This window comes from Schistocerca gregaria, chromosome 5, assembly GCF_023897955.1.
Source record: "Schistocerca gregaria isolate iqSchGreg1 chromosome 5, iqSchGreg1.2, whole genome shotgun sequence".
NCBI classification, from domain to species: domain Eukaryota; kingdom Metazoa; phylum Arthropoda; class Insecta; order Orthoptera; family Acrididae; genus Schistocerca; species Schistocerca gregaria.
Genome location: NC_064924.1, coordinates 515022197 through 515045741, shown reverse-complemented (window position 1 = coordinate 515045741; position 23545 = coordinate 515022197). Strand labels below are relative to the sequence as shown.

Below are 23545 nucleotides of genomic sequence, written 5' to 3'. Positions count from 1 at the left end.
GCTGTTCTGAAAAAATGATGGAAATTTGGGTAGAGCACTAAATCATGTAGAAGTGATCATTGTGGTAGACCGTGCAGGGTTTCTGCGGGAGAGTTTGTCACAGTAACATGGGAGAATGTCCCTTGTCTATTCATACATAGCTAACACTTGGTTCAAGAATCATGAAAGAAGGTTGTATACATGGAAGAATCCTGGGGATACTAGAAGGTATCCGATAGACTATATAATGGCAAGACAGAGATTTAGGAACCAGGTTTTAAATTGTAAGACATTTCTAGGGGCAGATGTGGACTCTGACCACAAGCTATTGGTTATGAACTGTAGATTAAAACTGAAGAAACTGCAAAAAGGTGGGAATTTAAGGAGATGGGACATGGATAAACTGACTAAACCAGAGGTTCTACAGAGTTTCAGGAAGAGCATAAGGGAACAATTGATAGGAATGGGGGAAAGAAGTACAGTAGAAGAAGAATGGGTTGCTCTGAGGGATGAAGTAGTGAAGGCAGCAGAGGATCAAATAGGTAAAAAGACGAGGGCTAGTAGAAATCCTTGGGTAACAGAAGAAATATTGAATTTAATTGATGAAAGGAGAAAATATAAAAAACTCAGTAAATGAAGCAGGCAAAAAGGAATACAAACGTCTCAAAAATGAGATCGACATGAAAGTGCAAAATGGCTAAGCAGGGATGGTTAGAGGACAAATGTAAGGATGTAGAGGCTTATCTCACTAGGGGTAAAATAGATACTGCTTACAGGTAAATTAAAGAGACCTTTGGAGAGAAGAGAACCACTTGTATGAACATCAAGAGCTCAGATGGAAACCCAGTTCTAAGCAAAGAAGGGAAAGCAGAAAGGTGGAAGGAGTATATAGAGGGTTTATACAAGGGCGATGTACTTGAGGACAATATTATGGAAATGGAAGAGGATGTAGATGAAGACGAAATGGGAGATAAGATACTGCGTGAAGAGTTTGGCAAAGCACTGAAAGACCTGAGTCGAAACAAGTCCCCGGGCGTAGACAACATTCCATAAGTACCACTGACAGCCTTGGGAGAGCCAGTCCTGACAAAACTCTACCATCTGGTGAGCAAGATGTATGAGACAGGTGGAATACCCTCAGACTTGAAGAAGAATATAATAATTCCAATCCCCAAGAAAACAGGTGTTGACAGATGTGAAAATTACCAAATAATCAGTTTAATAAGTCACGGCTGCAAGATACTAACACGAATTCTTTACAGACGAATGGAAAAACTAGTAGAAGCCGACCTCGGGGAAGATCAGTTTGGATTCTGTAGAAATATCGAAACACGTGAGGCAATACTGATCCTATGACTTATCTTAGAAGCTAGATTAAGGAAAGGCAAACCTACATTTCTATCATTTGTAGACTTAGAGAAAGCTTTTGACAATGTTGACTGGAATACTCTCTTTCAAATTCTGAAGGTGGCAGGGGTAAAATACAGGGAGCGAAAGGCTATTTACAATTTGTACAGAAACCAGATGGCAGTTATAATGGCAGTTGTAAGAGTCAAGGGACATGAAAGAGAAGCAGTGGTTGGGAAGGGAGTGAGACAGGGTTGTAGTCTCTCCTTGATGTTATTCTATCTGTATATTGAGCAAGAAGTGAAGGAAACAAAAGAAACGTTCGGAGTAGGTATTAAAATCCATGGAGAAGAAATAAAAACTTTGAGGTTCGCCGATGACATCGTAATTCTGTCAGAGACAGCAAAGGACTTGGAAGAGCAGTTGAACGGAATGGATAGTGTCTTGAAAGGAGGATATAAGATCAACATCAAAAAAACCAAAACGAGGATAATGGAATGAAGTCGAATTAAGTCTGGTGATGCTGAGGGTATTAGGTTAGGAAATGAGACACTTAAGGTAGTAAAGGAGTTTTGCTATTTGGGGAGCAAAATAACTGATGATGGTCGAAGTAGAGAGGATATAAAATGTAGACTGGCAATGGCAAGGAAAGCATTTCTAAAGAAGAGAAATTTGTTAACATTGAGTATAAATTTAAGTGTCAGGAAGTCGTTTCTGAAAGTATTTGTATGGAGTGTAGCCATGTATGGAAGTGAAACATGGACGATAAATAGTTTGGACAAGAAGAGAATAGAAGCTTTCGAAATGTGGTGCTACAGAAGAATGCTGAAGATTAGATGGGTAGATCACATAACTAATGAGGAGGTATTGAATAGGATTGGGGCGAAGAGAAGTTTGTGGCACAACTTGACTAGAAGAAGGGATCGGTTGGTTGGACATGTGTTGAGGCATCAAGGGATTACCAATTTAGTATTGGGGGGCAGCGTGGAGGGTAAAAATCGTAGAGGGAGACCAAGAGATGAATACACTAAGCAGATTCAGAAGGATGTAGGTTGCGGTAGGTACTGAGAGATGAAGAAGCTTGCACAGGATAGAGTAGCATGGAGAGCTACATCAAACCAGTCTCAGGACTGAAGACCACAACAACAACATCGCAAATCATTCAAAGGGCTGTTCTGAGCAAAATGATGGAAATTTGGGTAGAGCACTAAATCATGTAGAAGTGATCGTTGTGGTAGATTGTGCAGGGTTTCTGTGGGAGAGATTGTCACAGTAACATGGGAGAATGTCCCTTGTACATTCATGGCATGGCTGATAGTGCAGGCAGACTGTGGCTGTGTCAACATTGGATCAGAAAATAAGTTGTGTGGCATGGAAGAGTCTTCATTCATGTTGGTGCAGGTACAGTTGGTTGAGAGACTGGTTCAGTGCATGTCATTAACGGAACAGAGATGGAGGCACAGTCACACTATAAGTCCATCATAGGGCACCACTGTTTGGCATTATTATTTACTGTCAACGCACTACACTGGCGAGTGTCACATTCACTGTGAGTAAAAGGACTGACTCTTAAGCACAGTATGATTCAGTGTTGTACGCATGGGAAAACAATGGAAACTGTGACATGCAATGGCTACACGTTGGATGCATTGTTGCTGCACAATATCTGTTTAAGGATGTATCTGCCATAATTTGCAGTTATTGTGGGTCACCAATGCAATGAGAGTACAGCATGGGTATGATATAATTGAGGTACAAAACAGTGCTAAATGATGATACAGTATAACCTCGTTAGTGCAAACTCACTCATAATGAACTCACACTTAACATGAAAAAAATATTGGCCCCACCAGGAGTATATCAGTCCTTATTGGAAGTTTTATTGGTTAATACAAATTATGGTTAAGGCGAAATACAAACACTCAATCAGTACCTAGCATAATTAAATTTCATTGTAACACAAACTTTGATGTTACAGTATTTTTAAGTGTTAATTTTTTTATGAAACAATTGCAAGAAATTGTAACTACAAAGCTAACAACCCATTGTTGACTTATTTCTAATGTATTGTGGGTTGCAAGCCGTAATTATTACCTTAACAATCAGGCAGGCTGGTACATTCAAGTAAACTCACCAATGTGTGCACTAACAATGAGAAACATATTTGATGCCAGGTGTTCTTTTCATGGTAGCCAAATAAAATCTGAAAACTGAATAAAAACCTACAAATAGTAGTACGTGAAACATGGCAACGGGGAAAAATATAACTCTGACTGTACAGGTAAAGCTTAAGATTCCAGACGAAGTGGACTGTGGTATAAAGAAAATAGCAATTGCAGAGCACTTTGGAATTCCCAAATCTATGGGGAAAAAATCATTAATTCTGCTGCATCAGTTTCTGGAAACAAATGTAAATGACTTCATAGTGCTAAGTATGAAGATATTGAGACATAACTGCTTGAGTGGTTCAACATACCTTTAAGTGACCTTTTGAGTCAGTCATCAGTCTTCTGACTGGTTTTATGTGACCCGCCACAAATTCCTCTCCTGTGACAACCTCTTCATCTCGGTGTAACACTTGCAACCTATATCCTCAATTATTTGATAGATTTATTCCAATCTCTGTCTTTCTCTACTGTTTTTGGCCTCTACAGCTCCCTCTGGTACCATGGAAGTGATTCCCTTGTCAGATGTCCTATCATCCTGCCCCTTCTCCTTGCAGAGTTTTCCACATATTCTGCGCAGAACCTTCTCATTCCTTACCTTATCAGTCCACCCAACTTTCAACATTCATCTGTAGCACCACAACTCAAATGCTTAGATTCTCTTCTGTTCTGGTTTTCCCTCACTCCATGTTTCACTAACATAAAATGCTGTGCTCCAAATGTATATTCTCACAAATTTCTTCCTCAAATTAAGGCGTACGTTTGATACTAGTAGACTTCTCTTGGCCTGGAATGCTCTTTTTGCCAGTGATAGTCTGCTTTTGATGTCCTCCTTCCTCCATCCATCATCGGTTATTTTGCTGACTAGGCAGTAGAACTCCTTAGCTTACTTCATGGCCATTAATCCTGATATTAAGTTTCTCACTGTTCTCATTTCTGCTACTTCAATTACTTTCATCTTTCTCTGATTTGATCTCAATCCATACTATGTGCTCATCAGACTGTTCATTCCATTCAGCAGATCACATAATTCTTCTTCACTTTCACTCAGTAGAGCAATGTCATCAGAAAATAATATCACTGATATCCTTTCACCTTGAATTTTAATTCCACTCCTGAACCATTCTTTCTTTTCCATCATTACTTCTTTGCTGTAAAGATTGAACAGTAGGAGCAAAAGACTGTATCCCTGTCATACACCCTTTTAATTCAACCACTTTGTTCTTAGTTGTCCACTCTTATTATTCCCTCTTGACTCTTGTACATATTGTAGATTACCCATCTCTCCATATAGCTTATCCTCATTTTTCTCAGAATTTCGAACATCTTGCATCATTTTACACTGTCTAACCCTTTTTCCAGGTCAACAAATCCTATGAATATGTCTTGATTTTTCTTTAGTCTTGCTTCAAATGATCAACCACGACCTCAAAATTGCCTCTCTGATGCCTTTAACTTTCCTAAAGCTAAACTGATCTTTATCTAACACAACCTCAATATATTTTCCATTCTTTTGTATATTATTCTTGTCAGCAACTTGAATGCATGAGCTGTTGAGCTGATTTTATGACAATTCTCGCACTTGTCAGCTCTTGCAGTCTTCAGAATTGTGTGGATGATATTTTTCCAAAAGTCTGATAGTATGTCGCCAGACTCATACAATCTACACACCAATGTGAATAGTCATATTGTTGCCACTTCTCCAATGATTTTAGAAATTCTGTTATCAATCTCTTCTGCCTTATTTGATCTTAAGTCCAACCAAACTCTCTTAAATTCTGATTCTAATACTGGATCCCCTATCTCTTCTAAATCAATTTTTGTTTCTTCTTCTATCATATCAGCCAAATCTTCCCCCTCATAGAGGCCTACAGTGTACTCTTTCCATCTATCTGCTCTCTCCTCTGCATTTAACTATGGAATTCCCATTGCACTCTTAATGTCACCACCCCTGCTTTTAATTTCACCAAAGGTTGTTTTGACTTTCCTATATGCAGAATCAGTCTTTTCTGTTTTGAATTCTTCACATTTTTCATGCAGCTATTTCATCTTAGCTTTCCTGCACTTCCTATTTACTTAATTCCTCGGTGACCTGTATTTCTGAATTTCCCTGAACATTTTGGTATGTCCTTCATTCATCGATTAAATGAAGTACTTCTTCTGTTACCCATGGTTTCTTTGCAATTACCTTCTTTGTACTTACATTTTTTCTTTCCAACTTCTGTGATTGCCCTTTTTAGAGATTTTCAGTCCTCCTCAACTGCACTGCCTATTGAGCTAATCTTTATTGCTGTATCTATAGCCTTAGAGAACTTCAAGAATATCTTGTCATTCCTTAATAGTTTTGTATCCCATTTCTTTGTGTATTCAATCTTCATGGCTTATCTCTTAAACTTCAGCGTACTCTTTATCAATACTACATTGTGATCTGAGTCTGTATCTGCTTCTGGGCACTCCTTACAATCCAGTATCTGATTTCAAAATCTCTGTCTGACCGTGGTGCAATTTAACTGAAATCTTCCTGTATCAGCCAGTCTTTTCCACTCCTCCAATTGGGATACTTGAACAGAGTATTCACTGTTACTAGCTGAAATTTATTACAGAACTCTATTGTCTTTCTCCTCTCTCATTCCTTGGCCCAAATCCATATTCTCCTGTAACTTCTTCTTCTACTCCTTCCCTACAACTGCATTCCAGTCCCCTAATGCTCTAAGATTCAGCGGAAAGCAAATGAGAGTGCTATAAATATAGGCATCTAAAGACACCAGTTGTTGTTTTGGTTCACTGTATCATTTCCAAATTAGACATTCAGTTTCATCTGTATAAATTTGCTGTGAAGCAATTTTTCCAAATCACATCCTGGCGATAAAATGTGATAAGTGTCACGGAAGAGCATGCAGCTAACAACATGTAACAGTTGCCCTAGTATGTAATGCAAACAGCAGTGAGAAGTTTTGTCCCTGGGTTATCAGTAAGTAAGAGAAACTGCATTGTTTTAAACACGTGAATATTGACACTTTACCTTGCATCTACTCTCACCATAAGAAATCTTGGATTGACGACATATCATTTTGAAAGTGGCTTCTGCATTGCAAAAGTCAAATGGTTGCTCAAAACAATCATGTCCTCCTTACACTGCACAGATGTACAGCCCATAATGTTCAGGATCTGAGCACGATCAGGATTAAAGTCAGTTTCTTCCACCAAATACGGCAATCTGCCTTCAGTCTTTGGACCAACGTAACATTTCTCTCATGAAGAGAGCTTATCACAAGTGACTTGTAAGAGTTGCACTTCGTGCAGCTTAAAAAAATATTGCAACCAAAAACTGAAATCTGCTTGATGCAATAAAAGCATTCGCTGCAGCCTGGAGCCAGGTGACACAGCAACACCAAAAATGTCCATGAGTTAGACGATGCCACTTCACCTGACAAATGGACAGTTGTGCAAGACTGGGATTAGTTTTGAGGAATTCATTAGTACTGACAACAGTGTTGCTGTATGTGCTTCTGTGGAATCTGATGCACCTAAAGCTGTGTCAGAGGTGCAAGGTGGGTCATCTGAAGAAAGTGAGGAGGTTACAGATACCATTTGACCTACATGTCAAGAGATATTTACAGCCTTGGACAGTTTAGCGTGATATGCTTCAACATTCGACATCACAGCTAGGTTTATGGGTGCTATAGTTACAGTTTGTTGTGATATTACAAGGTATTTTCATTCCTGTGAACATCAGTGAATCATGCTTGATTTTTTTCTAAGAAAATGGTGTAATTTGTGAGTACTTGTATTTTTAGTCAGGTGATAGTGTTATAAGTCTACAATAATGTAACCGTATTACACGTTACTGTACTACTCTACATATGTGCATACTAAAATGTGTTTTTCACTTAATACGAATTTTTTTAACACAAACTCTAGATTTTTCAGTCCCTTCAGATTCATTTTAATAGGGTTATACTCTAAAGCTTTATTGGATGAATATTTACACAGTAAAAGATACACTTCCATTTTGCTTGGAAGCCTAGAACATACTTAAGTCTGTGGTCAAGTCACAGATATTCCACTTATCATACGTCAGCGATGTATATCACAGTGGATGTTCCCATATGCTTCTGTCACTGGCATTTCCTCCTGTGGTGTCCATAGCATGACAGATTGGTACAGACCTGGACAATGCTACCTGCTTCTGATTCTTCACATCATCAATGATGCAATGTCAGTGTGTCATGGAATTCTTGAGTACTGGTGTCCACAAATGAGCTGGAATTACAACTACTTCCATCCAATTGGGTCATAATTTCTTTTATACAATGTTTCATCTATTAACCTGATTACCTTTGATAGCTTCTTCCTTCTCAAGTGTCACTATGGCCATTGGTACTACAGGACATTCCCTTTGTTCAGCTGCAATGTTTGGTTAAAGCAGCAATGACTCGAATGTCACCAGAATTGTAAAATTCTTCAAATGGATTCCACAAAGGGTAGTCACCATCCGTATGTTTGCATTGATTTTAGTTCACAACTGCGACAATGTATTTCTAAAGCTTCCGTGAACTTGTTGATTGTCCTGGTGTATTCTTCAGGCTTATCAACAGTATGATGAATGGTGGGCGAAGGTACCCCTTCTCAGCCACAGATTAATTCTTCTGGGCCTCTGAGAGTATTCTGGACATGTAAGCAATCATTCTTACAGCACCATCCTGGTTTCATACTACAACTGTGCATATCCTATAACCACTACCATCTGTGTCTAGTATTGTTTTGACCACTGATGACTACCTGATGACTACTAGAAAGAGAGGGACACTCAGTACAGAGCTCTGCAGGACCACATTCTCTTGGATAGGGGGGCTTGCTGTGAGAAGCACCAACTTGAACTTGGGTTGTACAGTGCAGCAGGAATTTCTGGATAAATATCATGAGCAGACCCCTGAGACCCCACTTGTGTATGGTAGCAAGGATGTGGTGTTGCCACGTGGTGTCAAAAGCCTTTTGCAAGTCGAAGAAAACAGGTATCAGGTGTTGATATTGGGCAAAAGCTGTTTGGATGGCAGACTCCTGGTAAACCAGATTATCAGTAGTGTAATGGCCATAGCGAAAACCACACTGGGACGGAGCCAGAAAAACCTGAGACTCCAGGAGGTGACATAGCTACCATGTTTTCAAGCATGTTAAAGACAACAATGATGAGACTTATTGCATGGTAACTATCCATCTCTGGAGGATCCTTACCCGGTTTCATCACTGGGACAATGATGCTTTCTCACCAGTAAAGTGGGAACTCGCTTTCACTCCAGATGTGGCAAGGATATGATGCTGCCAATCCACTGATAGGTGCTCAGTCCTTTGGTTTGGATGTGGTCCTGTGGTCCAGCTCGGAGCTGTATCAGGACAGTGGGCTCCGACACTGACAAATTCACCCACACTGAATGGAGCATTATATTCTTCCAGATGACATGTAGTAGAAGATAATCACTTTTACTCCATGTACTATTTTAGAACATGAAAGGCAGGTTAATAATTCTCAGACATTGAGGTTCGAGCATAATACACAGCAAAATGTTCAGCAACAGCATCTGAGTCAGTGTAGACAGTGCCATTCAAGGTTGTACCAGGTGCATCTGCAGGAGTCTGGAAACTGTACACACATCCAATTTTAGCCATAACTGCCAAGGAGAGGTACATGGCCCAATGATTAAAACGTGCTGTTCCCAGCATTCTTGGTTCCATCGTTTTATTAGATGATGGACCATAGGGGAGCCACTTAATGGCAATGAGTTGCTCTATCAATGGGTGTTGTGTATGATGTTGGAGAGCCATCTATGGTCTCTAATGGCCTCTGCGATTTCTAATGACCACCAAGATACTGTCTTTCAGGGGGTAGGGCCTGAGAAACAGAGGATCACTAAATCAGCTACCAAAAGAACGGCCTTTCCTTGTATTCTGGACTACCTCACAATATCTCCATATGGCAGGGAGCCAAGTGCAACAGCAATGGTGAAAGCACTCGTCAGCACTGCTGAGAGCCCATCTGGGCAGGCGTCCATGGGAGTGATGCTGAGTGAGGAACAGGAAGATCGGGAAGTAGCCATTACCACAGAGGTCATTGTGAGCTCTCCAGTGGGTGGATGGGAGAAGGTAAGGGCCACCAACAGCAAGGTCAATCACAGAGAAAGTTCTGCATGCCTCTCCTAAGAGGATTTGTGACAGGGAGGGCTTCTCTGAATTGTTTCAGGTAAAGATGATGATCTCAGAGTCCAGAGACCAGTAGCCTGCGGCTCCTTCAGCCACTGGCTGGCGTCCAATTGTAGAATAGCAGAAACCTTGGAAGGAAATGTCCCAAGGGGCCCTTCCCTGGCAAGAAATACCAAAGGCAGGTGATTTGTCTCCAGCTGGGCAGTGGGGAACAATGTCCCTGGTGGATGGGGAGCCATCAATCCCAAAATAGGTCTGATGGAAGCAACAAGAGGGGAGCATCAACCCATCATGGGGCAGGCACAGTTGAGCAGCCCTGAGGGTCCACTGCAGCAGTTGTAACTGTTGCCAAAGGAGGTGACATCATAGCTGTAGACATGACGCTCTTTGCAATGCTGGATGCAACTCCTCATACTACTTCTTGGCCTCTTGGTAACCTAGTTTGTCCAGAGTCTTGTATCCTTGTACCTTATTCTCTCTCTGGAAAACAAGTGGGTGGGGAGAATGGGGTTCCCAACAGTTGACATAGATTGGAGGGGGGGGGGGGGGCACAAGGAGCGTTCACATGCAGTGTTCATCCATAATCTCTACAGATGGGGCTAGGGCTGCTATGCAAAGACGTGTTCTCGAATTTCAAGCACTGTATGGGGGATGGCGAGTGTGGGGGTGAGGGAGGCAACAGCAGATGGTATAAGGTTTCACATCGTATTAGTATACCATCACCTTGAACTTTCCAGGTGATGAATTGCCCTCAAAGGCTAAGATGAAGGGATAGGTAGTGACCCTATTGTCCTTTTTCCCCCCTATGTACATGATGGACAAAGTGTACACCCCATCACTCTGAGTTTGCGCATAACTCATTACTACACTGAAAGAGCTGGTCTCAGTGGAAAATGATTTCGTGATTGAAAAATGTAATGCATCACTAACTCAAGGTATTTTTTCAGAGACACTAAAATATGCTGTTGTTAAACCCCTCTTTAAGAAAGGCGATAGGAGAGATGTCAGTAACTACCAACCTATTTCACTGCTGACATCATCTTCCAAAATTTTTGGGAAGGTGGTGTATTCTACTACAATATCCTCAACAAATCACAGTCTGGGTTTCAGAAGGGTTGCTCTACTGAGAATGCCACTTACATGCTCACACACCAGATATTACAAGCATTAAATAACAAAATAGCACTGGTAGGTATTTTCTATGACCTATCCAAGGCATTTGATTGCATGTATCATCGTATACTCCTATATACACTGAAGATTTATGGGATTGGTGGTATAGCCATGGATCATGTCATATCTATCCAAAAGAATGCAAAAAGTTGTCCTTAGTAGTAATTCAATCAACAGAATCCAGGAACATACTTCTGACTGGGGAGAAATCACATCTGGGGTTCCCCAAGGCTCAATCTTAGGTCACCTACTGTTTTTCATATATTTAAATGATGTACCATCTGATGTACAACAAGCAGAATTAGTTCTTTCTGCAGATAACATCAGTATTGTAATCACTTCCAGTATACATACAGAAATGGAAGAAATGGTGAACAAATTTCTCAATAAATAATTGACTGGTTTTCTGCAAATGGTCTCACTATGAATTTCACAAAGACACATCATATTCAGTTCTGAACTTGTAGGGCCACGGCAGCAGTGATAAGTGATGGTGATGGTGATGAAATAATACATAGGGTGGAAACTTAAAAATTCATGAGTGTCCATGTTGATGAGAATTTAAATTGCAAAAGAAAAACACATTTTGGAACTCCTAAAACAACTTAGTTCAGCCATATTTGCACTTAGAACCATAGCAAATCTTGAGGAGAAAGAAATCAGTAAGTTGACATATTTTGCTTATTTTCACTCAGTAATGTCATATGGAATAATGTTCTGGGGTAGCTCATCTTTAAGAAAGGTCTTCATTGCTCAAAAGCATGCTGTCAGAATAATATGTGGTGCTCACCTACAATCATCTTGTAGATATCTGTTTAAGAAGTAGGGCATTCTAACTACTGCTTCACAGTATATCTATTCTGTCATTAAGTTTGTTGTAAATAATCCACTATAGTTTAAAAGGAACAATGAAATACATAATAACAATACTAGAAGAAAAAATGACATTCATTACTCAACATTAAGATTTCTTTAGCACAGAAAGAAGTGCACAATGCTGCAACAAAAATTTTTGACCACTTACCCAGTGATACAAAATGTCTAACAGACAGCAAGCTAACGTTTGAAAATAAACTGAAAAAGTTTCTCCTTGACAACTCCTTGTATTCCACAGTAGAATTTCTACTTCTGTAATGTGTAAAAGGTGGTGGGCAGGAATTGCTATCTCAATCTGTGTATCTTGCTTTCATTTTGGGGGGAGGAGAGAATAATAATAATAATAATAATAATAATAATAATATGGTGATGTTTAGAGTACAAATTAATTTCCATATCATGACTATTTATTGTGAAAATGATCCATGGGACATGAAAATAACTAACTAATTAACTAAGTAAGTAACTAATTAACTAGTGGAACTATAACCTTGCAGCACAGGCTAGGGGCCCATGATAGCCAAGTATGTACTCACAAAAGAGTTGTAAGGCCCCCCTCCCCCTCCCTGGGGGGTGGGATTTGTGCATAGCGGAACAATTATTATTTCTTGAATAGTTATTGTTGCTAATCTGTTAGGAATTATCCCACACGGTAGGCATAGCAACACAAAGTCCTGTACAAAACATCTTAAATTTTGGCTACACTAAAGCATCAATAATGCATTTTCAATCATTTACAGTGAAGTGAAAGACTTCACAGCAGACAGTATTTGTCACTGAAGAGAGCTACACTATACTGTATTCTATTAACTACTTACTTTTCGGGCTATATCCTTAACAAGACGATCCAATGCAGCTTGACGTTGCTGAGTTTGATGATGAAGTAGTTTCTCTCTAGCAGCTTCTAAGTGTTCTAGTTTCTGCATTCGTAGCTCATGACGAAGTGCAGCTAATTTCTGACGTTTTTCTGAAACTCTGTCTTCTTCCTCTTGTAGTATATCATGATAAACCTCTTCTAGGCCTGCAATTAAAACTGTAACTGACTTTTTTGTCCTGACACAGAATGAGTATTTTCGTCCAATATGTGTAATTCTCAACTGTCCAACACACACACACACACACACACACACACACACACACACACACACACACACACTGGACAAGATGTTGTTGTTGTTGTTGTTGTTATTTTCAGTTCTAAAGATTGCTTTGAGTCAGGTCTACACACTAGCATAATATGTGCAGGCCTCTACATAACTACTGCAATCTACATTCATCTCAAAACTTGCCTTGGTCCACCTCTGTAATTCTTGTCCCTCACACTTCTTTCTATCACTAAACTGATAATTCCTAGATACCTCAGATTGTGTCCTATCAACTGATCTCTTCTTTTAGTCAACACAAATTTCTTTTTCCTTCAGTTCAATTCAATACGTCTCTCAGGGGCACCATCTTATCGTAGCATGGCAGTGTGACACTTGTTAATGCACATGCACCAACAAGTGTTGAGGAGGACAAAAGTGACTTTTATGTGGAACTAGAAAGAGGTTTTGCACTTCAATGAAGCTGAGAGCTATACTAGTAGTAGATAAGCTACTGCAGGTCCAACCTAGCTGAAAAGATCTCAGCATACGAGCCACACAAAGTATGCCTCATGATAACCTGTCTTTCCTATTTTTCCATTCCTTACCTACCCATATTTTTCTATTCCACAGGACAGAAGAAGCTCTTGAGGTGTAGTGAAACCCATGCTGCTTGGGGATAAAACCTTGATGACAAACCGTGCCAACACAGGAACAATAAAGTGACAGCCCTACTTCTGGGCTAACCCAACAAATCACCTTTAATGTGGGCAGGGGACACTTATCACTACAAGAGCCCTTAGAAATATGCCTCGGAATAGAATGGAACCCTATAAGTTAAAACGGCTAAACGATTTGGTTCACAATTTGGCACATGGAATATCAGAAGTCCACATAAACCAGGAGCTGCCAAAATTGTGGTGTCCAAGCTAGAGGAATATAAAGTTGGCGTCACTGCATTACACGAAACTAAGATGACGTAGGGAAGGAATTTTATATGAGGATAAATCAGTAGTCTTTTATGGATGCTGCAAAGAGAATGGAAGGCATGAACATGGGACAGGATTTGTGGTGAGCGACAGTTCAGAGAGGCAAGTGAAGGACTCCAGAGCAATACAATAAGCAAGAGGATACTGTGTCTCACCATAATGCATGGAAGTGTAACACTTGTTAATGCACATGCACCAACAAGTGTGTTGAGGAGGACAAAAGTAACTTTTATGAGGAGCTAGAAAGAGCAGTGGGAAGCAGTGGTACTCGAAATATGAGGATCAATTTGGGATACTTCAACACCAAAGTGGAACAAGAAGACATGTATACACCAACAATCAGAAAAGATCAAATATGATCGAAGCAGACTAAATCAATTAAAATTTGTGCCGCAGCCGGGACTCGAACCCGGGTCTTCTTGCTTACTAGGCAGATATGCTACCACTACACCACCGAGGCACTATGGCAGACATAGCTGCACGAACTACCTAGGTCGAGTTCCCTCCCCAACACAAACTTTAATTCATTTTCCCTTAATACCGTCACTATTGCCAGGGCTCGCCGGTATTGGCGAGCTACCCAGCATTGGACGTAGCGGGACGTCTGCTGTACCATATGGTGATCTTCTCAGATCTTAGTGGTAGCATATCTGCCTAGTAAGCAAGAAGACCCGGGTTCGAGTCCCGGCCGCGGCACAAATTTTAATTGATTTAGTCTGCTTCGATCATATTTGATCATTATCGTGAGATAATAACGAGACGGGAGTCTCAAAGGACACATTTCATTATAAGATCTGAGAAAATCAGAAAAGAGATTATGTGCCCAAAAACAAATTACAATGGAGTCTGTCTAATCCGTTTCCCACAAGATCACAACCTTGTAATAAGCTTGACGGCCTTACCCCACAAAAATGCACAAAGGGACTTGGACTTCCTCAACTCCATCAACCAGATTGATCAAATGCTTACAGAGGAGAGATAATGAAGTATATGAGAGGTGTTAGATCTTACAGAAGGGCTGATGCAAGTGCAAAACATTGCTCAGTAATCACAAAACTACAACTGTAGCTGTGCTGTAAAATAAAAAGGATCAACACGGGCAAGAGACAGTTTGTTGTTGAGAAGCTTAAGCATCCAGTATAACATCAGGAAGCATAACAAATCTGAAGTTCTGGCATCAAACAACAGTGATATTGATCAAAGGGAAGCTATCAGATAGAAATTGTGCAGAAAAGTAGGAAGCAGTGAAGAACATAAAAAGAGAAAGAAACAGGATTCTGAGGGCAGAGAAACGTGACCAATGAGAGGACAAATACAATTTTTGGCAGCATAAAAATGTTTCACATGGTAAAAGACATAATGAATGATCAAAGAAATGAGGCATTGCTTATTGATGATAAGAATGGAAATACGCTTACTGAGAGAGAGAGAGAGAGAGAGAGAGAGAGAGAGAGAGAGAGAGAGAGAAGAAAAGATCACAGGCAGGTGGAGGGAATATTCTGATATTCTGAGGAGTTGCTGAATGCTGAAGGTGTCTTCTTGAAAGGAAGAATTGCAGCAGGTGTAGAGGAAGAGAATTTTAATTGATTCAACAAGATCCAAGTACTCCATATCAGTGAGCTCAGTAGTCATTAGGCATTGTGAGAGAGTAGAATGGGGTGCTCCGCAGAATTCACGGACTTAGAATGTGGTCAGGTGACTGGGTGTCACTTGTGTCATACATCTGTACATGAGATTTCCATACCCCTAAACATCTCTAGGCCCACTGTTTCCGATGTGATAGTGAAGGGACATGTACAGCACAAAAGCGTACAGGCTGACCTCGTCTGTTGACTGTCAGAGACCACCGACAGTTGAAGAGAGTCATAATGTGTAGTAGGGAGACATCTATCCAGACCCTCTCACAGGAATTCCAAACTGTTTCAGGATCCATTGCAAGTACTATGACAGTTAGACGGTGTGACGAAGCAAGCTGGGATATTTTTACTTCCCTTCTTGTTTTGCCATCTGCCTCCTTAAATTCATTTTTTTTCAATTTTAACTAATTACCATTAACATATGTGAGTATAATCTGCATTTTCATAAAAGAGAAAGGTTGGCCCTCAGTTTTAAGGAATATAACAGCAGATCTAATTTTGTGCATAGTTTTATGTATGTAACTGGTTTAGTAATTTAATTCGACTGTCCCTAGTTAGCATCTTTTGTTATAGGGCGAAATCAGTAATTGTTTCATAACTTAAATTCTATTGTCTACATATAAACAAATTTAAATTCTGTAGTAATTAAAAACATTTGGAGGAACAACTAATAGTATTCTTAAAGCATCTATTTGGCTCTATTCGAAAACATGTTAGCAAAGCCAGCTCTTAATTAATTCCAAAGAAATTAACAGATATGTCCAAAGTATTGTTTGCATACTTATATTTGTTAATTTCATGATTTATACAAATGAGCCTAACTCTTGTAGTAGAAGAAACTGTTAAAAAGACAGAATTTTTCATTGTATTCAGTTAATTTAATATGTTAAGTTTTAATTGTAATTTCTGTAAGTTAAACTTCGAACAATGTGTAGTTTCAGCACCTATTATTGTGAGGATATATAAGGGCCCGATTTTTGCTCCCAAGTCAGTCAGTCCACGGCCGAGTTTCAGACGAGGAACCTGCACTGGTTAGATTAGCAACAATGCATCCATGAAATAAGTGAAACACAATTAGGCCATGTGTTAAAACAATGACAGTATCTGCTCCATATGTACCTGTCCATTCTTCAAGAACTGTGTACCTTGTAGTTAGGTTTTTACTGCTTGTAGATGTTCAATAGTAAACTATTGTAGCAGCTGGTGGAGGTTTGCCTACAAACTGTTAATGAGGCTTATAGAAAGATAAAACAACAATTCACTGGCGATATATAGCTGTCAGCTAGTGGAGGTTTGTCTGTAAACTATTAATGAGGCTTATGAAAAGATAAAACAACAGTGCACTGGCCATACATTACTGTGTATTGTTGGAGGGTTGTGAAGAGAGCAAGTAAACTACTGTGAAACGCAACTGTGCACCTATCGGCTACATTAATTTAACCCTAGCACCACTAAGCTCAGATCTGTCACCTGGATGTCTGTGGGGGTGGGGGAGGGGTGGGGGGAGTGGGGGGGGGGAGGGTGGGGGAACAAATTGCCCTTACATTCTTTTCACTCTTTTAACATTTTGTTTGTTTGTTTCTTTTGTTTTGATTATTTAATGAACTAGGAATTTCTTTACTAGGTTCCAACATACTTTCCATAGTTATCAGGAACATCATAACATATACAAATACAATAAATAAAGTAATGAATATGAAAAATATTATTAAATTTTTATCATGAAACTAACACTTTCATATAAATCAGACTTATATTAAGAAATCTTAAAAAACGTGCAACAGCAAACCACAAATAAGAAAACAAAAAATCAAAGTCAGAAATTACCATTTTTTCCTTCTTACTCACTTTCACTTTCAGTTTCACATACTTTAAATATGATTGTTTTTGCAGAATGACTGGAACACACATACTTGGAAATCTGCAACAGACTATAAGACACTTTTGTCATCTTGTCATTATCCTTTTTAGAGTTTTTACTCTTCAAACAGACATGGCACCCTCCTCTTGAATAAAATTCAACAGATTGAACAGTTGCAGTAATGCTGGGCAGTGTTTTCCCTAGAACACTTTCCATTGCAGAGATGACAGGCTTTTGTAACCCCATGATATTATTTGCTCTCTCTTCCACACGTGGCCTAACGAGCTGTTGACCTAATTCTAGCAGATACAGCCTTCTTACATTATGCTTCTTCTTATTCCAGTTTGGGTTGTTTATCATGAAAATTGTTCCAGCTTTGAGACAGGCAATATCTGTCAAGGTGAAACAGAGAGAGAATGGCCACCTTCCCGATCCGCGATTTACTGAATGATGTCATGTCATTTGATCAATGCTGCCTATGCCCCCTTTGGTTTCATTGTAGTAGAGATTGATGTCTGTCTTTTTTTCCTCTGTCAACTCATCCACCTTATTATCATCATGTTGTGTGGAAGGAAGTAGGAGATTCTTAGTAGGCTTCAGTTTAGAGATGTATGAAACCGAGGTAACTGGTGCATTGTCTGTTTTCAGATCTGTGAGTAAGAACTTAGAGGAATAAACTCTCGAACCTGTGTCTTCTTTAGCTGTTCTGGTATATGTTTTCTGTTACTCTTCAACGTTCCCACTAAAGTTAACTCTTCACTGTAAAGCTCCTCAACTAGGTCTATGGATGTATAACAACAATCTATTGTTACATTTCTTCAACTTCCTGCCAGTGGATTCACTAGGACTCTAACAATTGCCTTTGCACTCCATTCCTCCGCAGGTCGTTCATCCATCCCTGCATAGACCTCAATTTTTAGAACACACCAGGTGTGTGCATCTGATAACATCCTAATCAATAGGCCACACTTCCCAGGCTTGTCTTTCATAAAGACCATAAAGGGACATTTTCCTTGAAATAGGGACATCTTCCTCGAAATAGGGAGAGCATTTCATCAACCGTTAGATCTGCACTTGGTATATAGTATTTCACAAACATTTCATCAATTTTGTTGAAAACTTCACGAAGGGGCAAAACTTATCCGGCTTTTGTCTTTCAGTTCTTGTTTCTTTATCATCAAATCTAATCAGAGACAGAGTTCTCCACATCGAATACAGCTCATCGTAGCTACATAGATATTCTTTCCTAATACTTCCCTCCATAAGTCCACAAGTGGCAGTCTAGTGTCATTGTTTGTGCCCATGAGTACCAAAATACCAAAGACGTACATTTCTTCTATGGAGGTAAGTGTTAAGTCATTATTATGAGTTTCTTGGTTTGTATAGTCCACGATAATCTTCGTTATTTTGGGAATTATAAACGTTTTGAAAGATTCTGACACACTAGAGGTCAAGTGTTCATGAGTCAAACCTTCACGAAAATTCGCTATATTTTGTACTGACCTGTGTACTTGCCTTGGAGGTGCAGTAATATATTCCCTACAACTTTTTGCTGTAACAATGATGCTAGAGGCAGCTGCATGCTGTTCATCAGGGGATGAACTCCGTGAACTTTTACTAATTTTCAGTTGTTATGTTACTGTCGTATGTCACAACTGTATCATCTTCTTCTGGATCACTTTCATCGCCTTCACTTGCTTCATTCATTATAGCTGACACTTCTTCATCTGTGAGAAATCTCTGACACTGATAAGACATTTTATTATAACTGCAAGTAATGTACAAATGCTCGAACAACACAATACAGCGGTACCAACAGTCAGAAGCTGCATTTCTTTCTGCCATATTGAGAAATATTGTAATGTGAAAAGTTGTCTCATTGACGTCTAAGAGGGGAGCGGGAAGGTGGGGGGGGGGGGGGGGCAAAAACTGCCTGCAAAAAAATTATAAAACCATGACAGCACATACTGCAGATATTTTTCCAACCCCCCCCCCCCCCCCCCCCCCCAAACACACACACAGAGTTGTGCTAGGGTTAAAGTAGTCAGTCTTGTAATTCCACACCCCATTTTCCAGCCAGTATCACAACGCAGTAGTTCGACACCGAGGACAACAAACGAAGAAATAAAGAAGGCAAACTGACACAGTAGAAGTTGAGAAAACATTGATATCATGGTCAAGTGGCTGCCCCTAAGCCACACATCATGCCAGTAAATGCCAAATGACACCTCGCTTGATATAAGGAGCGTAAACATTGGACAACTGAACAGTGGAAAAACGTTGTTGGAGTGACAAATCACAGTATACAATGTGGCGATCTGATGGTAGGGTGTGGGCATGCTGAATGCCTGGCAAATGTCATCTGCCAGTGTAGGTAGTGGCAACAGTAAAATTCAGAGGCGGTGATGTTATCATGTGGTCATGTTTTCATGAAGGGGGCTTGCACCCCTTGTTGTTTCACGTGGCACTATCACAGCGCAGGCCTACATGGATGTTATAAGCACCTTCTTGCTTCCCACTGTTCAAGAGCAATTCGGGAATGGTGATTGCATCTTTCAACACAATCGAGCACCCGCTCATAACGCATGGCCTGTGGCAGGGTGGTTACATGACAATAACATATCTGAAATGGACTGGTGTGCACAGAGTCCTGACCTGAATCTTAGAGAACACCTTTGGGATGTTTTGGAGTGCCGACTTCGTGCCAGGCCCCACCGACCGACATCGATACCTCTCCTCAGTGCAGCACTCCATGAAGAATGGGCTGCCATTCCCCAAGAAAACATCCAGCACCTAATTGAAGGTATGTCTGCGAGAGTGGAAGCTATCATCAAGGCTAAGGGTGGGGCAACACCATATTGAATTCCAGCATTACTGATGGAGGGTGCCTCGAACTTGTAAATCATTTTCAACCAGGTGTCTGGGTACTTTTGATCACATATTGTAGCTAGAGCAATTAAGAAACTGAAGAATAATAAGGTGCCAGTAGAAGATAAGATAATTACAGAGATGTTGAAGGTAGGAGGTGAAACACACCAGAGAGAGATATACAATCTTGTAAGTGAAGTTTGGAAAAAGGAGGAGGGCCTGAAAGAGTGGAAGTAAACTAGCACTATCCCACTGCACAAAAAGAAGATGTGTAGGAATTATACAAGTATATTTCTGCTAAGTATACCATTCAAATGCTATCATTAATAACTACTGAAAAGCTGAAGCATTTTGCTAAAGATATTGTTGGAGATTACCAGGCAGGTTTCCAGGTGGGAAGATCAACAGTCATTCAAATTTTCACATGAGAGAAACCTGGGAAGAGTGCTGGGAATTCAACCATCAGTTTCTGGTAACATCTCTACATTTCTCTAAGGCTTATGATAGTAGACACAGATTAAGTATGTACAACATCCTGAGGAAGCTTGTCATGCCAACAAAGTTAATCAACTTGATAAAAGTGTGCACAGCAAAGACAAAAGAAAAGGTCAAATATCAGGAGGTGCTGTCCAAGGAATTCAGCATCAGAACCAGTGCAAGACAAGGTGATGCCACTTCACTATTAGTTTGTAATTTGGTCTTGGAGAAAGTATTTTGGAAAATAAAAAAGAAAGTAAAGGAGTGAAGCTAAATGGAAGAACTACTAGGATATGGAGATGGCATTGCAGCCGTAGTAGAGTCAGAGGAAGAGATGGCAGAAACTGCATGGTACTTAGTGAAGAATTTCAGTACAATTGGAAAGAGGATTAATGTGGAGAAGGATGAAATGATAGAAATAGCTGCAGAAGCCCCCAATAATGCACCATTACAGGTAGGAATATGGAACATAGTGACAGTGGAAAATTTTAAATACTGGGAACCTGGTTCAACAGGCATAATATCCTAAAACAAGAAATTAATCGATTTATTGCCAATGAGTCTAAAACTTATCACAGATGGAGCAGATAATATCATAAAAAAATATGTCAATTAAGGCAAACTTAAAGCCTATAAGCAGCGATAGTACTGTTGTTGTTATATGGGACAGAAACTGTAAGCACTACAAAAGAAGATGTAGAGAATGTATTGATCTTTGAATGGAAAATCATGAGAAGAATCTTTGGGTCAATCCACAAAGAGAACACCTCAAGAAGTAAAAAGAATGAAAAGCTGTTTGACCTGATGAAACAACTGATCATGGTGCAGAAAACAAAAGCACAGAGAATAAGACTGGCAGGGGACATTGCCAGGAGGCTAAACACATGCTGGGCTAAAGCTGTGCTTACAGGAAAAACTGACTCATGATCATGAGTACATATGTACCTTTTCATTAGTTATTCAATCTAACCTTCAGCATTGTTCTGTAGCACCAGATTTCAATAGCCTCTATTTTCTTCTTGTCTGAACTTCTTATTATCACACTTCACTTCCCTACAAGGCACCTTCAGAAAACACTTAAATTTATATTCAATATTAAAAAAATTGTATTTTTCAGAAATGTTTTTCTTATTTTGCCAGTTTGTTTTTTATACCCCCTTGACATTTAGTGTCTTGTTTCCTATTTTAATATTAATCGGCATTGCTCGATTTCACTGGCAGCACTCTACAACCCTTGTTTTACTCCTGTTGGTGTTCATCTTATAACTTATTTTTACAACATTATCTATTCCGTTTAACTGAGCTTCCAAGTCCTCTGGCATCTCTGACAGAATTACAATGTTACTGGCAAACCTCAAGGTTTTTATTCCTTCCCTTCAAATTTCTCCATCATTTCCTTTACTACTTGCTCAATACAAAGATTTAATATCATTGAGGAGAAACTACAATCCTGTCTCATTTCCTTCTCTACTATTGCTCCCTTTCCTGCCCATCATCAACTATCTGAGCTCCAGTCCGGTTACTGTACAAGCTGAAAGTAAATTTAGGCCCCTTTATTTTATTTCTGCTACTTTATGACAGTTTGCATTGCCAAATCTTTCTCTTGTGAAGGTACAGAATTCGGCAGAATCAAATTATGAAATTTTTTCATAATCATTACAGGTGCAGAATTTTCCATACCCTCCTCTTCTATAAATGAGCAAGTGCATCTCCAACTAATTTTATTATAATCTTAATAATAATAATTACACGGAAAAAGGAGTCCAAAAACATTTTATATATATATATATATATATATATATATATATATATATATATATATATATATATATATATATATAAAACAGAAAGAAACTTCCACATGGGAAAAATATATTAAAAATAAAGATTCCAAGACTTACCAAGCGGGAAAGCGCCGGCAGACAGGCACATGAACAAAACACACAAACACACACACAGAATTACAAGCTTTCGCAACTGGCAGTTGCTTCGTCAGGAACTGCCAGTTGCGAAAGCTTGTAATTCTGTGTGTGTGTTTGTGTGTTTTGTTCATGTGCCTGTCTGCCGGCGCTTTCCCGCTTGGTAAGTCTTGGAATCTTTATTTTTAATATATTTTTCCCATGTGGAAGTTTCTTTCTGTTTTATTTACATCGTCATTAATTTGAACCCAACAATTACGTTTGTTATTGTCTCTGTTGCATTTCGAAATCTTCTCTATCGTCTTACTTTCTCTTTTCGTTTGTACAAGAAGTTCCACTTTGTATTCATCTTCCATTTTTCCGTAATCTACCATACATTTTATCCTGCCTAATTATACTCAATAATACGTAATTTACTTCCAAACCATAACCTAAAATTTTCAACGCTTTCAACATAACCGCTGCTATAAAATCCATTGTTCCAAGTGTACAAACATTTCGTGTAAACTCGTGAATACTATTTCACAGCTTCAGTTCCTTTCACCCATTACACAACCATCTCAGTTTTTTTTTTCAACAACATCCTTCCTGACGAAGCAACTGCCAGTTGCGAAAGCTTGTAATTCTGTGTGTGTGTTTGTGTGTTTTGTTCATGTGCCTGTCTGCCGGCGCTTTCCCGCTTGGTAAGTCTTGGAATCTTTATTTTTAATATATATATATATATATATATATATATATATATATATATATATATATATATATATATATATATATATATATAAGTTCAAATATTTGTTTTGTATTTTATTATTTGTTGAGGCATTCCTCTGGAAGCCCCTGGAGGATAGCGCTTGACTGTGGACATCCCTACGTCATAGCAAGTGCCACATGAAATTGTCAATGGTATACAGAGTGCCAAGGAAGACCTCAGAGTATTACAACATGATTTACTTCAATAGAATACAATGAAACAC

The 23545-nt window shown here is 39.4% G+C and overlaps 1 protein-coding gene and 1 non-coding gene across 3 annotated transcripts in view; both read right to left on the bottom strand.

The window, feature by feature from the left end:
* LOC126272120 (TBC1 domain family member 31) overlaps positions 1–23545 on the bottom strand; it is a 281818-nt gene that overhangs the window by 37781 nt on the left and 220492 nt on the right. For both annotated transcript variants that reach the window (XM_049974719.1, XM_049974720.1), the window contains one exon: positions 12557–12759. In XM_049974719.1, the coding sequence (XP_049830676.1) occupies positions 12557–12759 (203 nt within the window). The remainder of the gene's footprint in view (positions 1–12556; positions 12760–23545) is intronic.
* Trnat-agu (transfer RNA threonine (anticodon AGU)) lies at positions 14198–14269 on the bottom strand. The gene has a single exon. It is a non-coding gene; the product is annotated as a tRNA-Thr (tRNA).